The sequence below is a fragment of the Mustela putorius genome, unplaced genomic scaffold, assembly GCF_011764305.1.
Source record: "Mustela putorius furo isolate JIRA1106 unplaced genomic scaffold, ASM1176430v1.1 tig00003863_pilon_pilon_pilon, whole genome shotgun sequence".
Classification (NCBI taxonomy): domain Eukaryota; kingdom Metazoa; phylum Chordata; class Mammalia; order Carnivora; family Mustelidae; genus Mustela; species Mustela putorius.
In genome coordinates, this window is record NW_025422015.1 from 27,310,091 (window position 1) to 27,330,473 (window position 20,383).

At 38.3% G+C, this 20,383-nt stretch overlaps 1 protein-coding gene across 8 annotated transcripts in view; it reads right to left on the reverse strand.

The window, feature by feature from the left end:
- TRMT11 (tRNA methyltransferase 11 homolog) overlaps positions 1–14,693 on the reverse strand; it is a 58,502-nt gene extending 43,809 nt beyond the window's left edge. For 3 of the 8 annotated variants that reach the window (XR_001181855.2, XR_006602356.1, XM_013063433.2), the window contains exons 1-7: positions 14,531–14,692; positions 7,468–7,533; positions 5,161–5,234; positions 1,528–1,609; positions 1,350–1,442; positions 984–1,118; positions 99–255 (exon numbers count right to left, since the gene is read on the reverse strand). Coding sequence is in view for 6 of the 8 variants with exons in the window: in XM_013063433.2 (XP_012918887.2) it covers positions 99–255; positions 984–1,118; positions 1,350–1,442; positions 1,528–1,609; positions 5,161–5,234; positions 7,468–7,533; positions 14,531–14,602 (679 nt within the window). In the remaining 2 variants the exon portion in view is untranslated. Of the gene's footprint in view, positions 1–98; positions 256–983; positions 1,119–1,349; positions 1,443–1,527; positions 1,610–5,160; positions 5,235–7,467; positions 7,534–14,530 lie in introns of all 8 variants that reach the window. The other 5 variants (XM_004740146.3, XM_013063427.2, XM_004740147.3 and 2 more) reach the window with 4 other exon arrangements.
- Between the last annotated feature and the right edge of the window lie 5,690 nt (positions 14,694–20,383).

Consider the following 20,383-nt stretch of genomic DNA (forward strand, 5'->3'; position numbering starts at 1 on the left):
TACAAATTTACTAATGTTTTAGCAAAAACATTACTATGAGCTTGACTAATATAAACAAGTAATATCTACGCACTAATTTAACAGTTAAATAAAAATACCTGTTCCAACAAATGGATCAAAGACAATATCGTTCTCTTTCACTTTTCCATGGTTGGCCATGATAAATGATAAACCAGCATCCATGCTTGTATTTCCAATAAAGTGTCTCTTTTTGACACTGTATGACTCAATAAGCTCTCTCTGTCCATCTGCAATCTAGATCAGAGATTCTTCAGATTAGTTTAACCGTATAAAACAGATTGAAATTAATCGTTCACAATAAAACCAGAGTATCTTGATGATAAAAACTTCTTTCCACTTAGCATTGCTCTAAATTTGTTCACTTAAAAAACGTGATTGAGGTAATTATGGACAAATACCTTGTATTTTTTAGCTTGTTGCAATTTACTGTGACTTTCTGAACTAAATTTTAATGGAATTTGAATGCAATAATTCCAGGGGTTGGTAGTGAGTAAATTTTACCCACTTCTTTTTTCTCCTAAGAAGAATAATCTGTAACATAAGCCCCAGCCCAGCTTCCATTACCCTTAGGGAAGAGAGCAGGACTGCTCTGTAGTAATTTTATTTCTTTTCGGAATTTGAGCTTAGATTTGGGAACTCCACAAATGAGATCCCTCAGTTACCACAGCACACTACATTTTCTCTGCTTAAAAAGCAATCCAGACTTTCTGACAAGTCTCATGTTATTTTTTCCTGGTACACCATGTCTAGGCCCTATATATAACAAACCTAGTGCACTTCCCAGGAATCTCTGGAAAAACAAACAAAAAAACATAACCACATATTTTCCACTCATTTTAATTCATACAGTAATTCTGAGTCTTGAGTTGTTTTAAAATTCTACATATAAAATCCTATACAAAGGTCTAACATTAAGCTTTTAAAGAAACAACCTCAAATACATAAAAAGAACACCTCCTTACCCATCTACCAAAATAGATATTATGTGGATTCTCAGGGATGCGGTTTGGGTCCAAACCATAATCCTCCAAAACAGAGAATATATGCTGTGGCTTCTTTAAATTCACTTTCCCTTCAAATGGCAGAAACTCAAGTGCCTAAAAAATAAAAGTGATTTTCATGTCCCATTAGAATTTTAAAGGAGAAATGGTGCTTGCATAGTCCTACTGATCTTGTAAGTTTAGTATCAGCATTAAGACAAAACATGAGAATCAGCACACAATGTGCCACAAAATAAGTACTTATCAGAATTGAGAATTATTACATATCAACAGCAACAGACCACATTATTCTCATAGGCTTCTTTCATTATTGCTAAATTCACTTACATCTATTCGTTTGACTTTTTCTTCTTGTGTCAATGTTTTATTAAATGTGTGAATCTTTATTTTATACGTAGAATCTGAATGTAGAAACGGAACCTAAAATAAAAGCAAATAAGTTATTTAAAGCTTCATAATTCTACAGTATCTGTAGATACACCTATATAAAAATTTCACTACGTACCATCTTCTCCACAGGGTAGTTTTTAAGAGAACTGTACAGCTCCTCTGGAGATTTTCCATGACCCCATAGCTCAAATATGGACCTAGGAAATAAATGATTACTACTAACCTCAATAACAAAATCAGTCCATGCAGTAATATGGAACAATTACTTCCCTCATTCTTTAGGCTTGTTCCACTAATACAATTATTGCCTATATCTTCTAAGCTATAAATGAGAAATGTGTTAATAAACATTAAGTTAATAAATGTAACTTAATATTAAAAAACATTAAGTCCAAATCACACAAAGAAGTTTAACTCTACACAGAAGAAGGAAACTTAAGTCAAGATTTTTCCAAGTTTTCATTATTATATTTTTATGCTAGAATACAAATGATGTAGCAACATCATTTATTTTAGTGAAACAGGTGAAAAGTTGCAGCAAATCCAATTTTTTGCAGTGTTTGCTCCATAAAATAAAAATGACCAGTTAAAAATGTTACAATTAATATTTAACTATTACTTACTAATATTTAATAACTTAGTTACTTTTCTAACCACTACAAAAAGAAAATTCTTACTGTAAAAAAAAATCTTCACGCTTCCACCAATTTCAAGGAACATGTAAACAATTACAAGCAAATTTCATTACAAACAAAAATTCATTGTAATGGAACTCAAATCTACATAGTAGCATAGTTTTGTGTATCTAAATTCAAACTACTTTATAAATGTAATTAATGCTGCCATTAGGATGGAAAATATTATCCTTTGAAAATAAACTTCATTTCCTTTCTATTGAATTTATTGAAAGAGGGCCTCTACAGCAATCCTTCTCTTACTTAGCCATCACTAAAGGGCTGACCTCAGCTATACAAACATACAAGGAGTAAAAAGCAGCAAACACAATTATTCAGAATAGATGTCCCCAAATCCCTCGTACTCAGGACTTTTTCTTAATGTTAAGAGATTATAATAAGCTTAATCAACTCATTTATTCAACAAATATTTATTAAGTATTATTATATACCAGGAATTGTTCTGTGCATGAAGACACAACAGAACAAAGCTCACTGCCTTCATGAAACCCAAGGGAGAAGATTTCTGGAAGCATAAACTGAAGGGAAGCATATGTAATTCAACCTCTGGAAAGGGAAAACCTTGAAAAACAAAAATAATAAAAAATAACAAAAGCTAACATATAACTCAAAGTACAAGGGCCTGTTCAAAGGCCTTTTTTTTTTTTTTAAAGATTTTATTTACTTATTTGAGAGAGAGAGAGAGCATGAGAGTAGAGAGGTCAGCAGAAGAAGCAGACTCCCTGCCGAGCAGGGAGCCTGATGTGGGACTCCAGGATCATGACCCGAGCCAAAGGCAGTTGCTCAACCAAATGAGCCACCCAGGCATCCTCTAAGGCCATATAATATGGATTCGTAACTGTTCCTCATAGGAGGCCTAAGAGATAGCTTCCAGTATCATCACCCATTGAACTCATGAGGAAACTGAGGGACAAGGAAATTAAAATGACTCTTTCAGGTCATATAGCAATTAAAGAAGCTAGGATTCCAATCCATCAGACTCTACACTACACACATGACTACATGCACTATAATACACTACTCCTCAAAAGCTTTAAAAAAAAAAAAAAAAAAGGAATCCCAACCCAATTCAGGGAAAGGCAGTTTCATGGATTATAATTATCCCTAATGAGCTATTATATAGTATAACGTAGAAATTAATACTTATAACAATAAACTAGAATCAACAAAATGTGACTCCATATCCTCTTTTTCAGAAATAATTTATATATAATAAATTTATATTTTAAATAGTCAAAATAAAGATTAGGCACATAGCACCAAAAGCTTCAGCTATAACTAAAACATTCATTTATAATAATACCTTTAATGATTTAGATTTTCAGAGTAAACAGTTTTCATATATATGACTTAACTACTGTGATCCATACTTTAGTGATTATAAAGCTATATAGGTTGCCACACTTCTGATAGGTGATATATAAATAAGCATGGATATCAACTTACTAATACAATAATTTCAAATATATTTTCCTTTAAAAGTTTTTATTTATTTGACAGAAACATAGCGAGAGAGGGAATACGAGAGGGGGAATGGGAGAGGGAGAAGCAGGCCTCTCACCTAGCAGGGAGCCCAATGCAGGGCTCGATCCCAGGGATCATGACCTGAGTTGAAGGCAGACACTTAACAATTAAGTCACCCAGGCGCCCCAATAATCTCAAATATTTTAGTGATTATGGAAGTAATAGTGAAATCTTTCTGACAAAATTTAAGAAACTATCCTTTGAGGGAAGTAGGGGAGTAGAATTGGGAAAGGTGCACAGTCAACAGTTTCTGTAAACCACTTTTTTTTTTTAAGAAAGCTGTGGGAAGTATCTCAAAATTTGAGATCTAACAAGGTAGATACGTGGGTGTTTATTATATTTTCCATCCTTTTTGTAATATGCTCAAAATACTCCATGTTAAAAATAAATCAACAAAACAAAATTAACTTTCAATCCCTAGTCTACCACAAAAAATAACTTTAAGTTAATTTTCAATCCATGCTTATAATAGTCTATTTTATTTCCAGAACAATTAATGCTACAATTAGGACTTTGAATTTTATCATTTGAAAATGAACTCCTCCTTTGCTTTCTATTAGATTTATAAACAGAGGACCTCTATAGTAATACCACCCTTACTTAGCTATCACTGAAGGTATACCCAACCTCAGCTATTCAAAATATACAGAGAATAGAAAGTAGGCAAGGAAATTATTATATAATATTATACAATCATTACATAATTACTAATTTTACCACTAAGTAAATGCAGGAGAAGGTAAAAGCTCTGAAGGAAGTATATAAGTTCCTGGTCCTCAAGCAGCTATTTCAAACCTAATAAGACTTATCTACTGAAATCAAACAACTCTTAGAACCATACATTTTAATATGTCAATCAAAAGTAATAATTGTTCAGAAGATATGTTTTTTAGTTATGTTTCTGTCTGCTGGTCCTTTTCACTGAATAGTAAGACCCATTAGCAAGTTTCAACTTAAAAGATTGGGAAGGAAGGAGGGAGGGAAAGAAGGAAGAAATGGGAAAAAAGATCAGACACCAATGATAAAATCTAGAAAACAGGTAGGATAAACTATGAACAACATCATTATAGTAATCCACACAAGATAATCAGGACTTCACTCTCTAACAAATAAAGCAGTAAAACATTTCACAGCAGTCCTCACTTTTTGTCATTTCAGACTTATCTGCTCACCCAACTAAAAGCCATCTATAAGAAAAAATATTTAGATTCTCAATACTTTGGTTATAATTAAATGTGGCATTTAACCTTTACATCTTAAACTATATTCCTGCTTAATACAGAAGTTTAAAAAAATTACCCCAAAACAAGGGGTCATGCATTTCACCACTAACATTCCATCACCATCATTTCAGCAGAAAACTCCCTGTTCTACCACCACCACCCAGTGGCAAATTCATGTATCTGCAAGCTAAGATGAGCTCCCCACAACATACCCCTAATTCTCCGCCCAACAGAGCGGCAAGAGGACAGAGTAGTATGAGAAGTACATTATACAATCCACAGGAAAACATTTTAAGTTTCTCTTACTTGGCACACACTGTTCGTTTCATTAAGTTTCTGGCAATATCTTCTGACGGAATGCTAAGAATCCAAAAAGGAGACTGAAAAAAATAACAATATACAACTTGTAACTGGTTTTATGGCCTCATATGCTTCTCTAGCCAAGAAGTCAGTGAGAGATTCCCATTTGCTACTTTTATATAAGAATTCTCTAACCAAAATAAAAATTACTCCAATAGTAAAAAAGTAAATTATTTAAATAGGTAACCTGTTAAGATAATACAGTACAACATCAGAACACTTTTATAAATGACCATAAATGCAAATAACAGCAAATATAAGGTTAAACTTGAGATTAATTTTGCATTTACTCTTACATATTTTGACCAAAATAATGCATATTTTACCCCAAAGTAAAATCTCAGAATTTTTTATTGTTGATCATTCCTGATAATATAGCTATTTTACTTTTAACTTCTACGTAATGTATTTCTTTGAATGATCCCTCTTTTAAGTAGTTGTGGCCACCTGAGGGGTAGAAATAACTACGATGGAAAATCATAGGGTATATTATCATTAATTCTTATTATTTTATCTAAGGAAAAGTGTCAGGTGCATCAGAATTGTTTACCAATCCTCTGTCTCAACATCAAGATTATAGGCACTTTTTAAAATTTTATTTTATTTTATCTTATTTTCAGAGATAGAGCATGCATGGGTGTACATGGGAGTACAAGGGAGAGGGGGAAAGAGAGTGACTTAAGCAAGCTTCACATTAAGCATGGAACTGAATTTAGGGCTTGATCTCCCAACTCTGAGATTATGACCTGAGCAGAAATCAAGAGTTGGTTGCTTAGTCAACTGAACCACCCAGGAGCCCCGATTATAGGCACTTTTCATCTCCACCCTGATAACCCCCTGCCAGAATACAGAAAAACAAAGCAGAACCCTGACCTCAGTTCATCATGCTTACCCAATTATATCTATATTCTCCCTTTCTTCCTCCTCCCTCAGTACATGAAAATCAATTAGAAATAGAAGTCCAACTTTAGCAGACTTTCAATTAAGTTCTCTAATCTTCTGGAAGAAATCCTCCCTGCCATTCTTTCTTCTTCCAGTATTTATAACTACTCTACAGAAAAATTCTAAATAATCCAAACAGAAAAAAGATGGTTATCTCAATATTATTTTTAATAGAAAAACTGAAAAGCAATCTGAATGTAATTAGATAAATGACAGAACTAATCAATAGAAAATATTATATGACCCTGTTAGTAATGAAGGCTATGTAGCAATATGGACCTATATTAATACTATCAAGTAAAAAAGAGACTGAAGAAGTTCATAAGTAGTATTAGAACTAAAGGGAAGGAGCACCTAGGTGGCTCAGATGGTTAAGCAGCTGCCTTCTGCTCAGGTCATGATCCCGGGGTCTTGGGATTGAGCTCTGCATTGGGCTCCCTGCTCAGGGGAGAGCCTGCTTCTCCCTATCCCTCTGCCTGCCACTCTGCCTTCTTGTGCTCTGTCAAATAAAGAAAGAAAATCTCTGGGAAAAAAAAAAAAAAAGGTGAATCATGATTTTTTTAAAAAATTGAACTAAAGGGGAAAAAAGCATATGAAAAAAGACTGAAAGGCCCTACCCTCAAATTGTAAGTCACATGAAAGAAGAAGAATTAGGAATTACTTCTTTTTTCCTTTTTTAAGATTATTTATTTATTTTACAGACAGAGATCACAAGTAGGCAGAGAGGCAGACAGAGAGAGAGGAGAGGCAGCAGGCTCCCTGCTGAGCAGAGAGCATGATGAGGGGCTCGATCCCAGGACTCTAGGATCATGACCTCAGCCGAAGGCGGAGGCTTTAACCCCCTGAGCCACCCAGGTGCCCAGGAATGACTTTTTTTTATTTCCCAAACTTCTCTAATACACTGATAAACTATCAAATACAAAATATAAAGCTCAAAAATTCACAATCTTATACATGCATAATTTCAAATGTATAATTCCCAATATTAAGTCTGAAATTCTGCTAAATTCTATATTCTAATTTTAATCATACCTCATCAACAGAAAACAGTCCTTTTTTTTCAACTAAGAGAAAGATACCAAGCAGAGTACAAGTGTTGAGTCAAAAATTAAAAACTAGTAAACTAAATGAATACTGGAAATAAACTTAAATGACGTTCCAAAACCACAACTTTTCCAAAAAATCCTTTTTATTCAATTGCCCCTAGAAATAGAAACAAGTAGCTATATAAATATAAATGTTTGCAGTTCTTCTCTTCAAACCCAAGATTCTTATAAATATGGTCTAATGAAAAATATAAATTCAACTTACCTTTCCATAAGTTTCCTGACTACTGATGAACTGACCTCCAAAAAGTGAAAGCAAAGACTTTATTTCCTACATTGAAAATATTATAGAAAGAACACATTTTAACACAGGGAACTCAAAGTCTATTAACAGATATATGTACAGTAAGAATTTTTTAAGAGTGGTTAAGTGACCTTAACCTTCGGTTAAGTGACCTACCTGGGGCATTTAAATTTCAGCACCAGGCAAATTACAACTATGTTCTGAAAAAATTTTACAGTCACAACCACAGTTAAGTAATTTCTGAGAAATTTTACACAACAAGAAGGCTGCCAAAAGACCTGCTCAGAAAATGCCCCAATTTTGGAAAAAAACAGATGACAAAACTATGGGCAAGTAAATCTGACAACTGATCAGTAAAAATAAAATGAATTATTAAACAGAGAAGTTGAGGATATTTAGACAAGAAATAAGTGATTAACCAGGAAGCATCACTGTTGATTCATTGAACAGAAGTTACAGTAAGTTAGCCTCTTCTTTCTGGCTCAATTTACAGAACTAGGAAGAGAACACAATAGCTACTTTAAAAACATCAGGAATCAAAGTTGAAATATGTTCAGATAATATTACATTCTGTGAAACAATCACTTTGCACTGATAAATACAAGATGACTATATAAATTTTACAATATATACTAACAAATTAAGTCTCCTCAAATAACATTCTAACAAATTTAGTCTTAGAGCTCTACCATAAAGCAGGTAGAATCCCACACCTCTCTGTAGGTCTCACGTAGGAGGTAACCCAATCAGAGATGCATCCTCTCTGCTGGGTGCCTACAGTCCCCTTTCATCCCAACTAGGAGAAGCGGCCTTTAACACCAAGCTCATCATGAGCCATAGGCACCATGAGTATACCCAGACCACCACATTCTCTACCTCAAGACCAAAAGGAATAGAAGGTTTGAACAATTCATACTTTTTCTATTTTTCCTTTTGACTATGCAACATTTTTTTCTTTAATCCCTGGATTTACAAGGGGCTAAATTCAGTTGAATTATATGAACAGAGCAAAAACTTGCATAGTCTATCAGTAAATACTGAAGGTAACCCCAAAGTCATTTTGAAACACACATGACACATATTTAAATAGAAGGCATCATGGGACTTGGGAATTAGATGAATCATAATTTTACTTTCACCTCTTCCTAATAGTGGCCATGTGGTTTTATACAAGGCGCTTCTCTCATCTGGAAAATAGGAATCTTCATAGCTACCTCATGAAGGAAAGAAGTCTGTGACAACAGGGCACAAAACCTAGAGTGTTAAGTAAAGGAATCAAGATGATGATGAAACTGAAGTCCAGTGGCTCAAGAAATCAAGCAAGACTGACCAAGTTATCATTCTTAAAACAAAAACAAAAAAAAAAAAAAATGAAGTTATAGATTAAGTTACTTTGGCCTAGAATATTACTGTTCATTTCCAGCTTCACATTTAAAACATCAACATTTGCTGCTCTGTAGGTAAAGCTCAGTGGCAGAGCATCTGATTGCAAAATTTGCTGGTCCTGAGATACCTTGTTAAAAACTAGTAACAGGCCAAAACAAACCACAAAGGCTCTAAGAGTTTAAAAAAAAAAAAAAAAAGTGAAGGATTATTGAAGTTTTATAGCATAGTATTAGCTCCACTATCCCAAACTTAAGCAACGTTTTAAAATTTAAAATAAGGGGTTCCTGGGTGGCTCAGTGTTTGGTTAAAGCCTCTGCCTTCGGCTCAGGTCATGGTCTCAGGGTCCTGGAATCGAGCCCTGCATCGGGCTCTCTGCTGAGCGGGGAGCCTGCTTCCCCCTCTCTCTCTGCCTGCCTCTCTGCCTACTTGTGATCTCTGTCTGTCAAATAAACAAAATCTTTAAAAAATAAAAATAAATAAATAAAATTTAAAATAATAGTGATAACCCAAGTTTTAAATTTATGAGCAAAACTTGTATTATACTACGCCATCAATTTACTTGGAAAAAGGGGCACCTGGGTGGCTCGGTGGGTTAAGGCCTCTGCCTTCGGCTCAGGTCATGACCCCAGAGTACTGGGATCGAGCCCCGCATCGGGATCTCTGCTCTGCAGAGAGCCTGCTTCCTCCTCTCTCCCTGCCTGCCTCTCTGCCTACTTGTGACCTCTGTCTGTCAAAGAAATAAAGAAAATCTTTAAAAAAAAAAATTTTTCTTGGAAAAAGCAAAACACCAAATCTTCGCTCTTAAAGCAAATTCACTTTCTAGTTGAGAATCTTCCTATATTAGGAACAAAAGAATTTACTGGATCTAAAAATACAGCATGATCTGGGGCATGCCTCATGCATTAATTCACATGAGCTTTTCAGTTCTTTTAGCCACTCACTTTTTCATCCATTTAGTTTGTTTCAGAGCCAGCAATAAAACCCAGGTGTCTGAACTCTAGTACAATAAGACAGGCGCCAATTAAAACAGGCCTTGATTAACTCTACAAAGGTAAAACAGGGCCACATTATATTCCTAATCTCTCATTTTAAATCATAAATGCAGCTACTCATTCTTTTTTCTACTTAGCAGTTCTAAAACAGAAGATGTACTCAAAAGTGTAGACTGTCCTCTTGATTGCCTTTCTCAAAGGGATCTTCTCACTCAATACTTACTACGAAACTAATATGTACAAGGCACTTCAGGGAGCTTATGGTCTAATAGAACAAAACTTTCAACCTAGTTAATTGAAATGTGAGCTGTAAAACAGTGAGTGCTCTTGAAAAAAGTAAAATCAAAAAGGTACTACATTAGAGTTCAAAGGAGAAAAGATCACTTAAGTTTCAGAAGAAAAGTTTTCATGCAAACTGACTTAAGCCCTGCAATACAGAGAGAATCTGCACAGACGAAAGAGGACTTCCCCTTCTAGCGATGGCAAACTAGGTAATTCAGATTCAGCCTTCTGCTTAGAAGAACTAGAAAAACCTGGCATCTGCTTGGACGCATGGAGCAATTACAAGAATTACCAAACCAAACTTCAGGAGAAGCCAGAAATCTCAAGGTGCAGCCACTTGCTTCCCAGGACATTGACCAATTCCAAAAGCAGCTATGGGGCTAGATGGTCCTTTTGACAGCTTAATGGACCAGAAGGACAAAAAGAATATGGTGTCATCCATAGAAAAGAAAGATAGCTTGACAGACCACCCAGTTTGGACTGGGATCTCCAAAAGCTACATACCAGAGGAACATGTATAAACCAGAATAGAAACAAAACTTAATACCTGGAAATGAGTTTAAGGCATCCTAGATCATTAATGCTTCTACTTCAGGAGGATTTACATCATCCTAGGCCTCCTGTTATTTCTTCAGATAACTTTCCAAATATATCTAGTGCAGATTTTAAAAATAAGCCAGCACACATATGAAAAAGAACCAAGAGAAACAGTACACAGAAGCAATGGGCCCACAGAACTACTTTTATCATATTTAATATGTGTTTTCTATAGTTTGTCAGACTTAACTGCTTTTTATATTCAAGGAGATAAAAGACATAATTAAGAATTTAGGCAAAAACTAAAAATCTATTAAAAAGGAAACTGTAGAGTTGAAAAAGAATCAAGTAAAAAAATAAACCTAAAATAAATATGTGGGTAAATCTCTATGAAGATTGACTACATAAAATCAATAGATAGAAGACTGAAATAAGAAGACCCAACTAGACAAAAGGAAGCACAGGCCAAAGCCTGAAAACTGAGAGCATCATTCAGGGAATGATGGGGATTCTCTCGTGGCTGCACTGAGGTGGGAGTGGGGGAGACAAAGAACCATGCAACAGTGGGCTAATGCCAGACTAGGAAGTTTCAGCCTTGGGACAATGAGGGTGGAAAAGAGAAATGAGGGGCATCTGGGTGGCTCAGTGGGTAGAGTCCTGGGATCAAGCCCGGCATCTGTCTCTGGGCTCAGCAGGGAGTCTGCTCCCCACCCCTCGACCCCTCTTCTGCCTGCCTCTCTGCCTACTTATGATTTCTGTCTAATTAATTAATTAATTAATTAATTAATTTTAAAAAGAGAAATGAGCTTTTTGGGAGATTAAACTGACACCAGAGTAAGAAATTGACACCAGGGTAAGACACTAAGAAAAATTTAAGACAAAGATGGGCGCCTGGGTGGCTCAGTGGGTTAAGCCACTGACTTTGGCTCAGGTCATGATCCCAGGGTCCTGGGATCGAGTCCTACATCGGGCTCTCTGCTCAGCAGGAAGCCTGCTTCCTCCTCTCTCTCTCTGCCTGCCTCACTGCCTACTTGTATTCTCTCTCTGTCAAATAAATAAATAAATTCTTTTAAAAAAGAAAAAAAAGAAAAATTTAAGACAAACAGGTAAAATGTCCAAGTACTAGGGATGCTATTTTGAAGACTGCAGCCTAACCACTCCACCCTCACTGCATTGTTGGACTAAGGCACACAACCTCCTTGGCCTCTTTTTCCACTCCAGTATTCCTTCTCTGGTGCTCCAGAATTCTCCTTCTAAAACACAAATGATTACTAGTCACTTACTGGTTTAGAAAGAAAAAAAATTGTCACTTCCTAGCTTAAAGAGTCAATGGCTCCCCCTTTAAATTTAAAATAAAATACCAATTCCTTGCAATGGTTTCAAAGCATTCCAAACTCTGGATCCTACCCACCTCTCTACCCCCACTGCCCATTACTTCATCCTCACTCCCCACATCCCACACCCCAAACCACCATAATCAACTCCTTTCACTTGTTTTTGTTTCTTACTGAAGAGCGCTTTCCAATCCTCTTTATCCACAAAATAGCTCTTTATCAATTAAGATCTATTAAAATATTACCTCCTCCATGAAATTCTATGCCTTTACGCCCCTATCTTGCCAGTGCACCTGCTTAGCAAAACATTAATCCTGAATCAATGCCACAGTCTTCCTTCATTGTTCCTCAGGCCAGTGAATGGCACACAACTGAAGAAAAGTAGAGAAATAGCAGCACAATTACAAAGACATGATCATCACCCTAGCTGGATTTCCAGCATTGCTCTAATACCTGTGTTCTCAATGTTTAACTTGTCAGCTCCCTCTTTTACTCTCAATGACTATTTCAAATTTAACTATTTTTCCCCAATGTCTCCACTCAACTGCTTGGTCCCTGATCTCTCAAGAAACAACCTTAACTCATTCATAACCTAGAAAACAGATCCTCAGGCAGCTACCTCATTTCCAGCTTAACTCTCCTTGCCCACTCCCCCCTTCTAGTGAAAGGCCAACCTCCTACAGTGCCCTTATACCCATTCTCCCCTTCTGTTCAGCCTGTGAACTCTGCTTAAACCTAGGCCTTCCTCAAACTGTTAACCAATCTCTACTTTCCCTTCTTACTCTCCAGTTAAGAGCAGTCTATCTCCCCTTCCTCATTTTCCAGTGATCATTAAATCAAGCAATCTAGCTCACCACCCCACTCTAAAACTCTATACAATAGTATTAGCAAAATTCCTAGAACTTTACCCTCCTGATTTCTGTGCCCGCAAAGTCTTTCTAGTCTGACACCTGCCAAACCTCTTCACTACCGCCTCTTTTTTCACTTCCCCCCACTATCAATACTTCCAAGCTCCTGTATTTGGCCCCCCACTCTTTCAACATTATGCCTTCTATGAATAATTTCACTTCCTCCCCTGATGTTCATATGCAGAAGCTTCCAAACATCTATTACCAGTCCAGACCACTCTACTGTACTTCATGTATAGCTCTAAGTTCAATGTCCCGCCCCCCACCCCCGCCATCCCCGGTCATCTCCACTTGATATTACAGAAACACATAACCAATATTCAGCATAACCAAAATTTAAATCTTTCATCTGCCTGTGTTCCACATTTTAAGTGGAGATGCAACCCAGGAGTCATCCTTGACTGGCCCCTGTCCCCCCCATAGTCAATCATCAAGTGATGATGATTTCATCACCTAAGTATGTTCCATCTATCCCATGCTTTTACCCCTGCCTTAATTCAGGCCTTCTTATTCTACTAACAAGACTATTTCAACAGGCTGCTAACTGGTCTCTGCTTCCAGACTTATTCCTCTCAAATCTATCCTCATTATTGCTGCCAAAGTGATTTTTTCTTAAAAAATCTTCTTTGCTCAAAACTCTTCAGTAAATTTCCCTTACAAGCAAATAAATGTTCTCTTCCCTTCCAGCGTACTCAAGGCTTTACATTTTCTGGACCCTATCTACATCTCCTGCTCTTTTTTTTTTTTTTTTTTCTGTCACTCTCAGCTACAATATTTCATAATTCAATACTGAATTGTAATTCTAATTTATTTATCTTTGGCCTGGCTAACTCCTACTGATACTTTAGTTATTGTTGAAGTGTCATATCCTCATGCATGCCCTCTTAATGGCCAACATCCCCCACTCATCAGGTGGATCAGATTCCCCTTCTATGCTCTCGTATCGCCCTACATATCTACCACTGCACTTAAAAATATTATTTCTTAAAATGTTCATACATATACGCGGACCTTAGCCTAAACAGTAAAATCCTTGAAGACAGAAACCGTCTTTACTATTTCCATATCCCCAGCGCCCAGCACATGCAATTACAAGCACTCTGAAAATGTTCTGAATGAATGAAACACTTTTCCCAACTTCTCCATCATCTAATCCCTGCCACCAACCACCACCTCCAGAAATCCCATCCTCCTCCACGGGCTTTGACCCGCATATTTGCCACTTAAAACACTGCACTGGGCATTTCCGTTAGCTGACTCTATTCTCTGCTGGGGGAAGAGCTCCTGGAGCGAGACGACGGGTCATATCCACCGGCCCAACTCCAATACCTGACGCATGGGCAGAAGAATGAATGAAAATGCTTGGCAAGTCTGTGAGAGTCTGTCTTGGACTTCTCTCTCACACACCCTCCGCCGAGCTAGGATCCTTCCCAGGGCCCGAGGGACCAGGGACGCGTGATACCTCCGACAAGCAAACACCCCCGGATCCCGGCTTGTTCAAGCTGAGATCTCCGCCGTCCGCACACCAACCCCCACCGTGCCGTCCTCTCCCGTCAAGAAGTTGTGGAGGGCGCTGCGGACTCACCGGCAAGCGGAACTCCAGGTGCTCTTGCGCCATGAGCAGCAGATACCTATTCAATGGGCACGACATCGCCATTGCAGTCGCCCGCGGTGCGCCTGCGCGAGGCGTACAGTTTCCCAGCTCTCTGCCCCCTCCCGCCCACCACCTTTCCCGCTGAGGCGGGGCCTGAAGGGCCGGAAGCGGAAGCTGGGCGAGGTGGACGCTGTCTCGGGGTTCCTCGCGCGGATACGCTGAGCCTGGAGGGGCAACGCCCGCTGGGAGGTACTTTCTGGTTGAAATGCCGAAGGTTGAGGAGCTAGTGTGAGTAGCTCTGCTGGGTTGCGGCGCAGGTTGCGGTAAAACAAGTTTGCGCTGGGCCTCCGACCAGGAATGTACTTCCAGCTTCCTGGGAGGTTTTTGAAGGAAAGCTTCAAATTTTAGTTCTTCAAAACTGGACTGGAACTTCACCTTTTCCATATAGACTTCTCTATCGACTTCAAGCTTGGAGGACCTGGCCCACTCACTCATCTAATATTTCATATCCTTTTTGTATTTTTACGATATCTTTTCAAGGGTACATGCCCCCTAAGCCAGTTGGAATAAGCTGTGGACCTAGGTAATCTCATGGTTCGTTCTAGACCTCATAGAAAACAAAATGTCGTCCTCAGTAATTTACTCAATAATTAGAAGGTTGTGATGTTAGGCTCAGGCACAGTCCACAGCCAACTCTATTAAAACGATGATGGGGGCGCCTGGGTGGCTCAGTGGGTTAAGCCGCTGCCTTCGGCTCAGGTCATGATCTCACGTTTCTGGGATCGAGTCCCGCATCGGGCTCTCTGCTCAGAAAAGAGCCTGCTTCCCTCTCTCTCTCTGCCTGCCTCTCTGTCTACTTGTGATCTCTCTCTCTCTCTCTCTCTCTCTCTCTGTCAAATAAATAAATAAATCTTTAAAAAAAAAAATTCTAAAACGATGATGGAGGGGCACCTGGATGGCTCAGTCCTTTAGCCTCTGCCTTCATAGTGGTGATTAGGAACGTAAGCTGTGATGTCCATTTTAGGTTCAAATCTCAGTCCCACTATTTATGATCTATATGCTCTTAAGCAAATTTCTTAGCCTCCTTTAACAGCAGTTTTATCTAAAATGGATTAATACTGTCTCCCTCAAGGGATTATTAGGATTAAGTAGAATAATGTACAGAAAGTGTTTAATATAACACCTGGCATATTGTATGGGGCCAATAAATGGAATTAAAGGAAACTTCTCTTTAAAAAATAAAAGTATGAAAATTTGTCTTAACAAGCAATCTTTGTTAGGAAAACTCTTGATAAGTCCACTTAAGAGAAACAATAAGATGAGTCTCTGAGGAGTACAGATTTTTCTTGGCCGCAAGGCTTCAGAAAAGGGATAAAAGTATGAGAGACATGAGAGGTCAAGGTGGGACAGAGAACAACGAAATATTAGGGGAATGATGTGCAGTACTTGATATGCCCCATCCCCAAAGCTTGTCAGAATTACCAAACATTAAATTTTTTCTTATTTTTTATAAACATAAAATGTATTTTTATCCCCAGGGGTACAAATCTGTGCATCGCCAGGTTTACACACTTCACAGCACTCACCAAAGCACATACCCTCCCCAATGTCCATATCCCCACCCCCCTTCTCCCGACCCTCCTCCCCGCAGCAACCCTCAGTTTGTTTTGTGAGATTAAGAGTCACTTATGGTTTGTCTCCCTTCCAATCCCATCTTGTTTCATTTATTCTTCTCCTACCCCCTTAACCCCCCATGTTGCATCTCCACTTCCTCATATCAGGGAGATCATATGATAGTTGACTTTCTCCAATTGACTTATTTCACTAAACATAATACCTTCTAGTTCCATCCACGCCTTTGCAAATTGCAAGCTTTCATTTCTTTTGACGGCTGCATAGTATTCCATGGTGTATATACACCACATCTTCTTTATCCATTTATCTGTTGATGGACATCTGGGTTCTTTCCGTAGTTTGGCTATTGTGGACATTGCTGCTGTAAACATTTGGGTGCATAATACCCAGTAGTACAATTGCTGAATCATAGGGTAGTTCTCAATCTAAATGAAGATAATCAAGGAAGAGAGGACGAACACTGGGCCCTCTCGGGAAACAAACTTGAACAATTTGGGACAAGGTACCAGTTCAAAATTAAGCAGCTGCAGTTGATTTAAATATGACTCAACGGGGTGCCTGGGTGGCTCAGTGGGTTAAGCCTCTGCCTTCAGCTCAGGTCATGATCCCAGGACCCTGGGATCGAGCCCCACATCGGGCTCTCTGCTCAGCAGGGAGCCTGCTTCCCTTCCTCTCTCTCTGCCTGCCTCTCTGTCTACTTGTGATCTCTGTCTGCCAAATAAATAAATAAAATCTTTAAAAATAAAAAAAAAATAAATATGACTCAAGATCTCCAGAAGTAGTGAGAAGTAGAGCTTGTGCTCTGATCAAAAAATTCTCCCAAACGGAATTCTAGTTGTAAACTAGACCTACTAATTTGCTACCTGTGACGTAGGTTCTGTGCATAGAAAAAAAGGGAAGGAAAATGGGCTGGAGATTCTGCCTTGTGTCCTGGCCATCCTTAAACTCTAATGCTGCCACAATTCAAGTAATCAAAAGCCATACATTTCCAGACAGATGTAAGATGGCAGCCTGATTGAGCTAGGCTAGAGAACAACTCTTATCATAACCTTAGCAACTGACTGAAATAGAAACTGAAAGGAGCCTAACCTAGGGCCTGCCAAAATTAAGGATGACTTCTCTCCTTGGGCGGGTACTTAATTTAATTCTTTTGATGGCAATGAGATTGAGATCATAAGATACCAAAAAGTGTTTCACTCTACTTTTATTCCACTCCAAATACAAGGCCAAGGAAGACCTGTATATCATCCACTCTGTTCCAGGCTTCAGCTTTGTAACTTACATAGCTTTGCACATTTTTTAAGGGAACCCCATTTATTACTTCTCTTGGGTAGAACTTGTGAACCAGAAGTGATGTAAGTTCACAGTGCATTTGCCACATTTGAGCCAGGTCTTTGTCCTTCCTCCTTCCCTGCTTCCCACTTTCCTTCTCTCCCTTTCTTCTTTAATTCCTAAAATGTAAATAGCAAACATGATTTCTAAACAAAGGAAGGCTCTTGGCAATATGCAAGTATTAACAGTCCCAAAGTAAGTGTGCAACTTACCTTCTAGGTAAGATCCTTATTTAAGCACAATTCCCAGTAATCACGATCTCTTGATCTTACTTGCTTCTCATAAGAGGAAAAATTATTACATAGAAAATAAATGGTCTCAGGTCCCATAAAAGGCATCTTCCTGAGAAGTACTTTAACTGGGCCATCGGAGGAGTTTTGCTCAATCCTTCAGGGCATAGATTCTTAAACTTAGCTGCATGTTGGAATTACCTGAGGAATTTTCAAAAATATGAGGCCTGGAATCTGTCCCCAGGGATTTGAATTTAATTTGGGTTGTGACCTAAACATATTTTTTTTAAAGATTTTATTTATTTATTTGACAGAGAGAGAGATCACAAGTAGGCAGAGAGGCAGGCAGAGAGAGAGAGGAGGAAGCAGGCTCCGTGCTGAACAGAGAGCCTGATATGGGACTCGATCCCAGGATCCTGAGATCATGACCTGAGCCGAAGGCAGCAGCTTAACCCACTGAGCCACCCAGGCACCCTGACCTAAACATATTTTTAAAAACACTTCTGTTTTTTGTTTGATGGCAGCTATCAGAAACATCACCTAGGAACCACTTAGAAATGCAAAGTCCTGCCTACCCCCAAACCTGCTAAATCAGAAACTCAGGATAGGATCCAGCAGTCTGCTTTAAACAGACCCACCAGGTGCTCCTAAATGCACGCTGCAGTTTGAGAAACATTGCTGGGACAGGGGAGTATGGATAGATGGGCTTTGAGTCCCAGTACCACAATAAATAGCATGTTTGCCTTCCTCTTACCCATGCTTAGAGAGAGAATTTTATGGATAAACTGGCAAAATGCTGCAAAATTGTTTCTCAGCAGAAGATGTAGCCAAAAGAAAATATTCCTCTCTTACCAGCTAGATTGAGAATCTCACAAAAATCTCCTTAGCTGAGAAAATATCTAGAAAAGCCTACTTAAGTTAGGTGATTTCTTGTGGGTCATGTGGCCAGAAGAAAGGCTTTACAGAGAATTTTTAAAATTCTAATACAAAAGATAAATATGTGCTAAAGGCAAAGGGAGAAGTCAAGAAAATAGCAAGATGGCAGGAGCTAGCAAATACTTTACCATTGTCCTGCAAGTTTGGTCATTAAGTGCTTAGACTGCTGGTATGGGTGAATTCTTCTGAAATTCAAAGTGGTTTTATGCCTAAGTTATAATGGTCATGCACACTGCCATGAAGAACATATGGCCATGGAGATTCAGAGGATATCTAGGTTATACTCTTTATTTTTAGACTGAAAGTAGTTGGAATTAGGGATATCATGGTGCTCAATTATATTTTAGTTTGCTATGGTAACATTTTAAGTGACTCAGAGATTAAAACAAAATCTTTATTGACCAGTAATATAAATGAGTCTCTGAATTAAGGCAATGGGGATACAAGGTAAAAAATTAGCTCCCCTGCTCATAAAAAAAGGTCAGAATCTAGTGGTAAGAGATATACCCTTATTTCCCAGTTAGACTGTGTAAGGTCTGTGCTAAGAAAATAAAGTATCACAGACTAGAGCTAAAGAAACAATAGTGCTGTGGTTGTGGGCAGGAGTATCAGGAAGACCTCCAAGAAGAGATAACATTTTAACCCAGCTTTTAAAAGTGAACAGATTTCCTAAGCTGTGCTCTGTTTAGTTGGAGTAGTAAAAATTGTTAGTATATGGGATACAAGTGCAGGAGATGAAGCCTGCACAAGCTGATAGAATAATTTTGAGGGAAAACAGGTTTTCACAAGCAAGAAAATGACATAATGAGGCCATAGTTTTGAAAGAACTCTGATGGTCTGATGGTGGCTGTGGTAGAAAGGAAGCAACTGGAAGCATGGGGTCCACTCAAGTGATTCTAGCAACATTCAAAGCATGAAAAGAGGAGTGTCTGAAAAGGCAGATGCTGCGTACTGAAAGGAATGAATTGATTTTTGTTTCAGGTCCCTCAAGGTAACATCATGTCTGAGGGCAAAGTGCTTGGAAAATGTGGGCTAAGAGAACATTCAGACATGCATGTTGAATGTACAAGTGTATTGAGAATAGATAGGGTAGACCCAGACCAAAAAACAAAAACAAAGTCTGGAGGCCAACTGCAATAAATTAGACAAGAGATGGTGAGAATCTGGCCAAGATGACAGAAGTACAAGTTGGGTAAAGTGGCCAAATCCTGAATATATTTTGAGAATACTGCTGATAAGGTTTGCCAACGTGTTGGATATGAAGTATGAGAGACAGGAGTCAAGAAGGACTGCAAGATTTTTGGCCTGAGCAACTGAAAGATTGCAGTTGCCATTAACAAAGATGGAGAAGATTGAGAGGAATGCAGAGGGGAGAGGGAAATAAGCTCAAGGTGCCTGTTTTACATCAATAGGAAATATAATACATTTACCTGAAAGATATTTGACTTAAGGATTGGTTTAATTAATGGATGATGGTTAATTGTGGATCTGTCTCCACCTATGTGACTTTTTAAATAATGATACAAGGATTTTTATTTTTTTTTAAGATTTTATTAATTTATTTGAGAGAGAGGAGGGGGAGGAGCAAAGGAAGAGGGACAAGCAGACTCCGCACTGAATGAAGAGCCTGACATGGGGCTCGATCCCATGATCCTAAAATCATGACCAGAGCCAAAATCAAGAGTCAGGCGCTTAACCAACTGAGCCACCT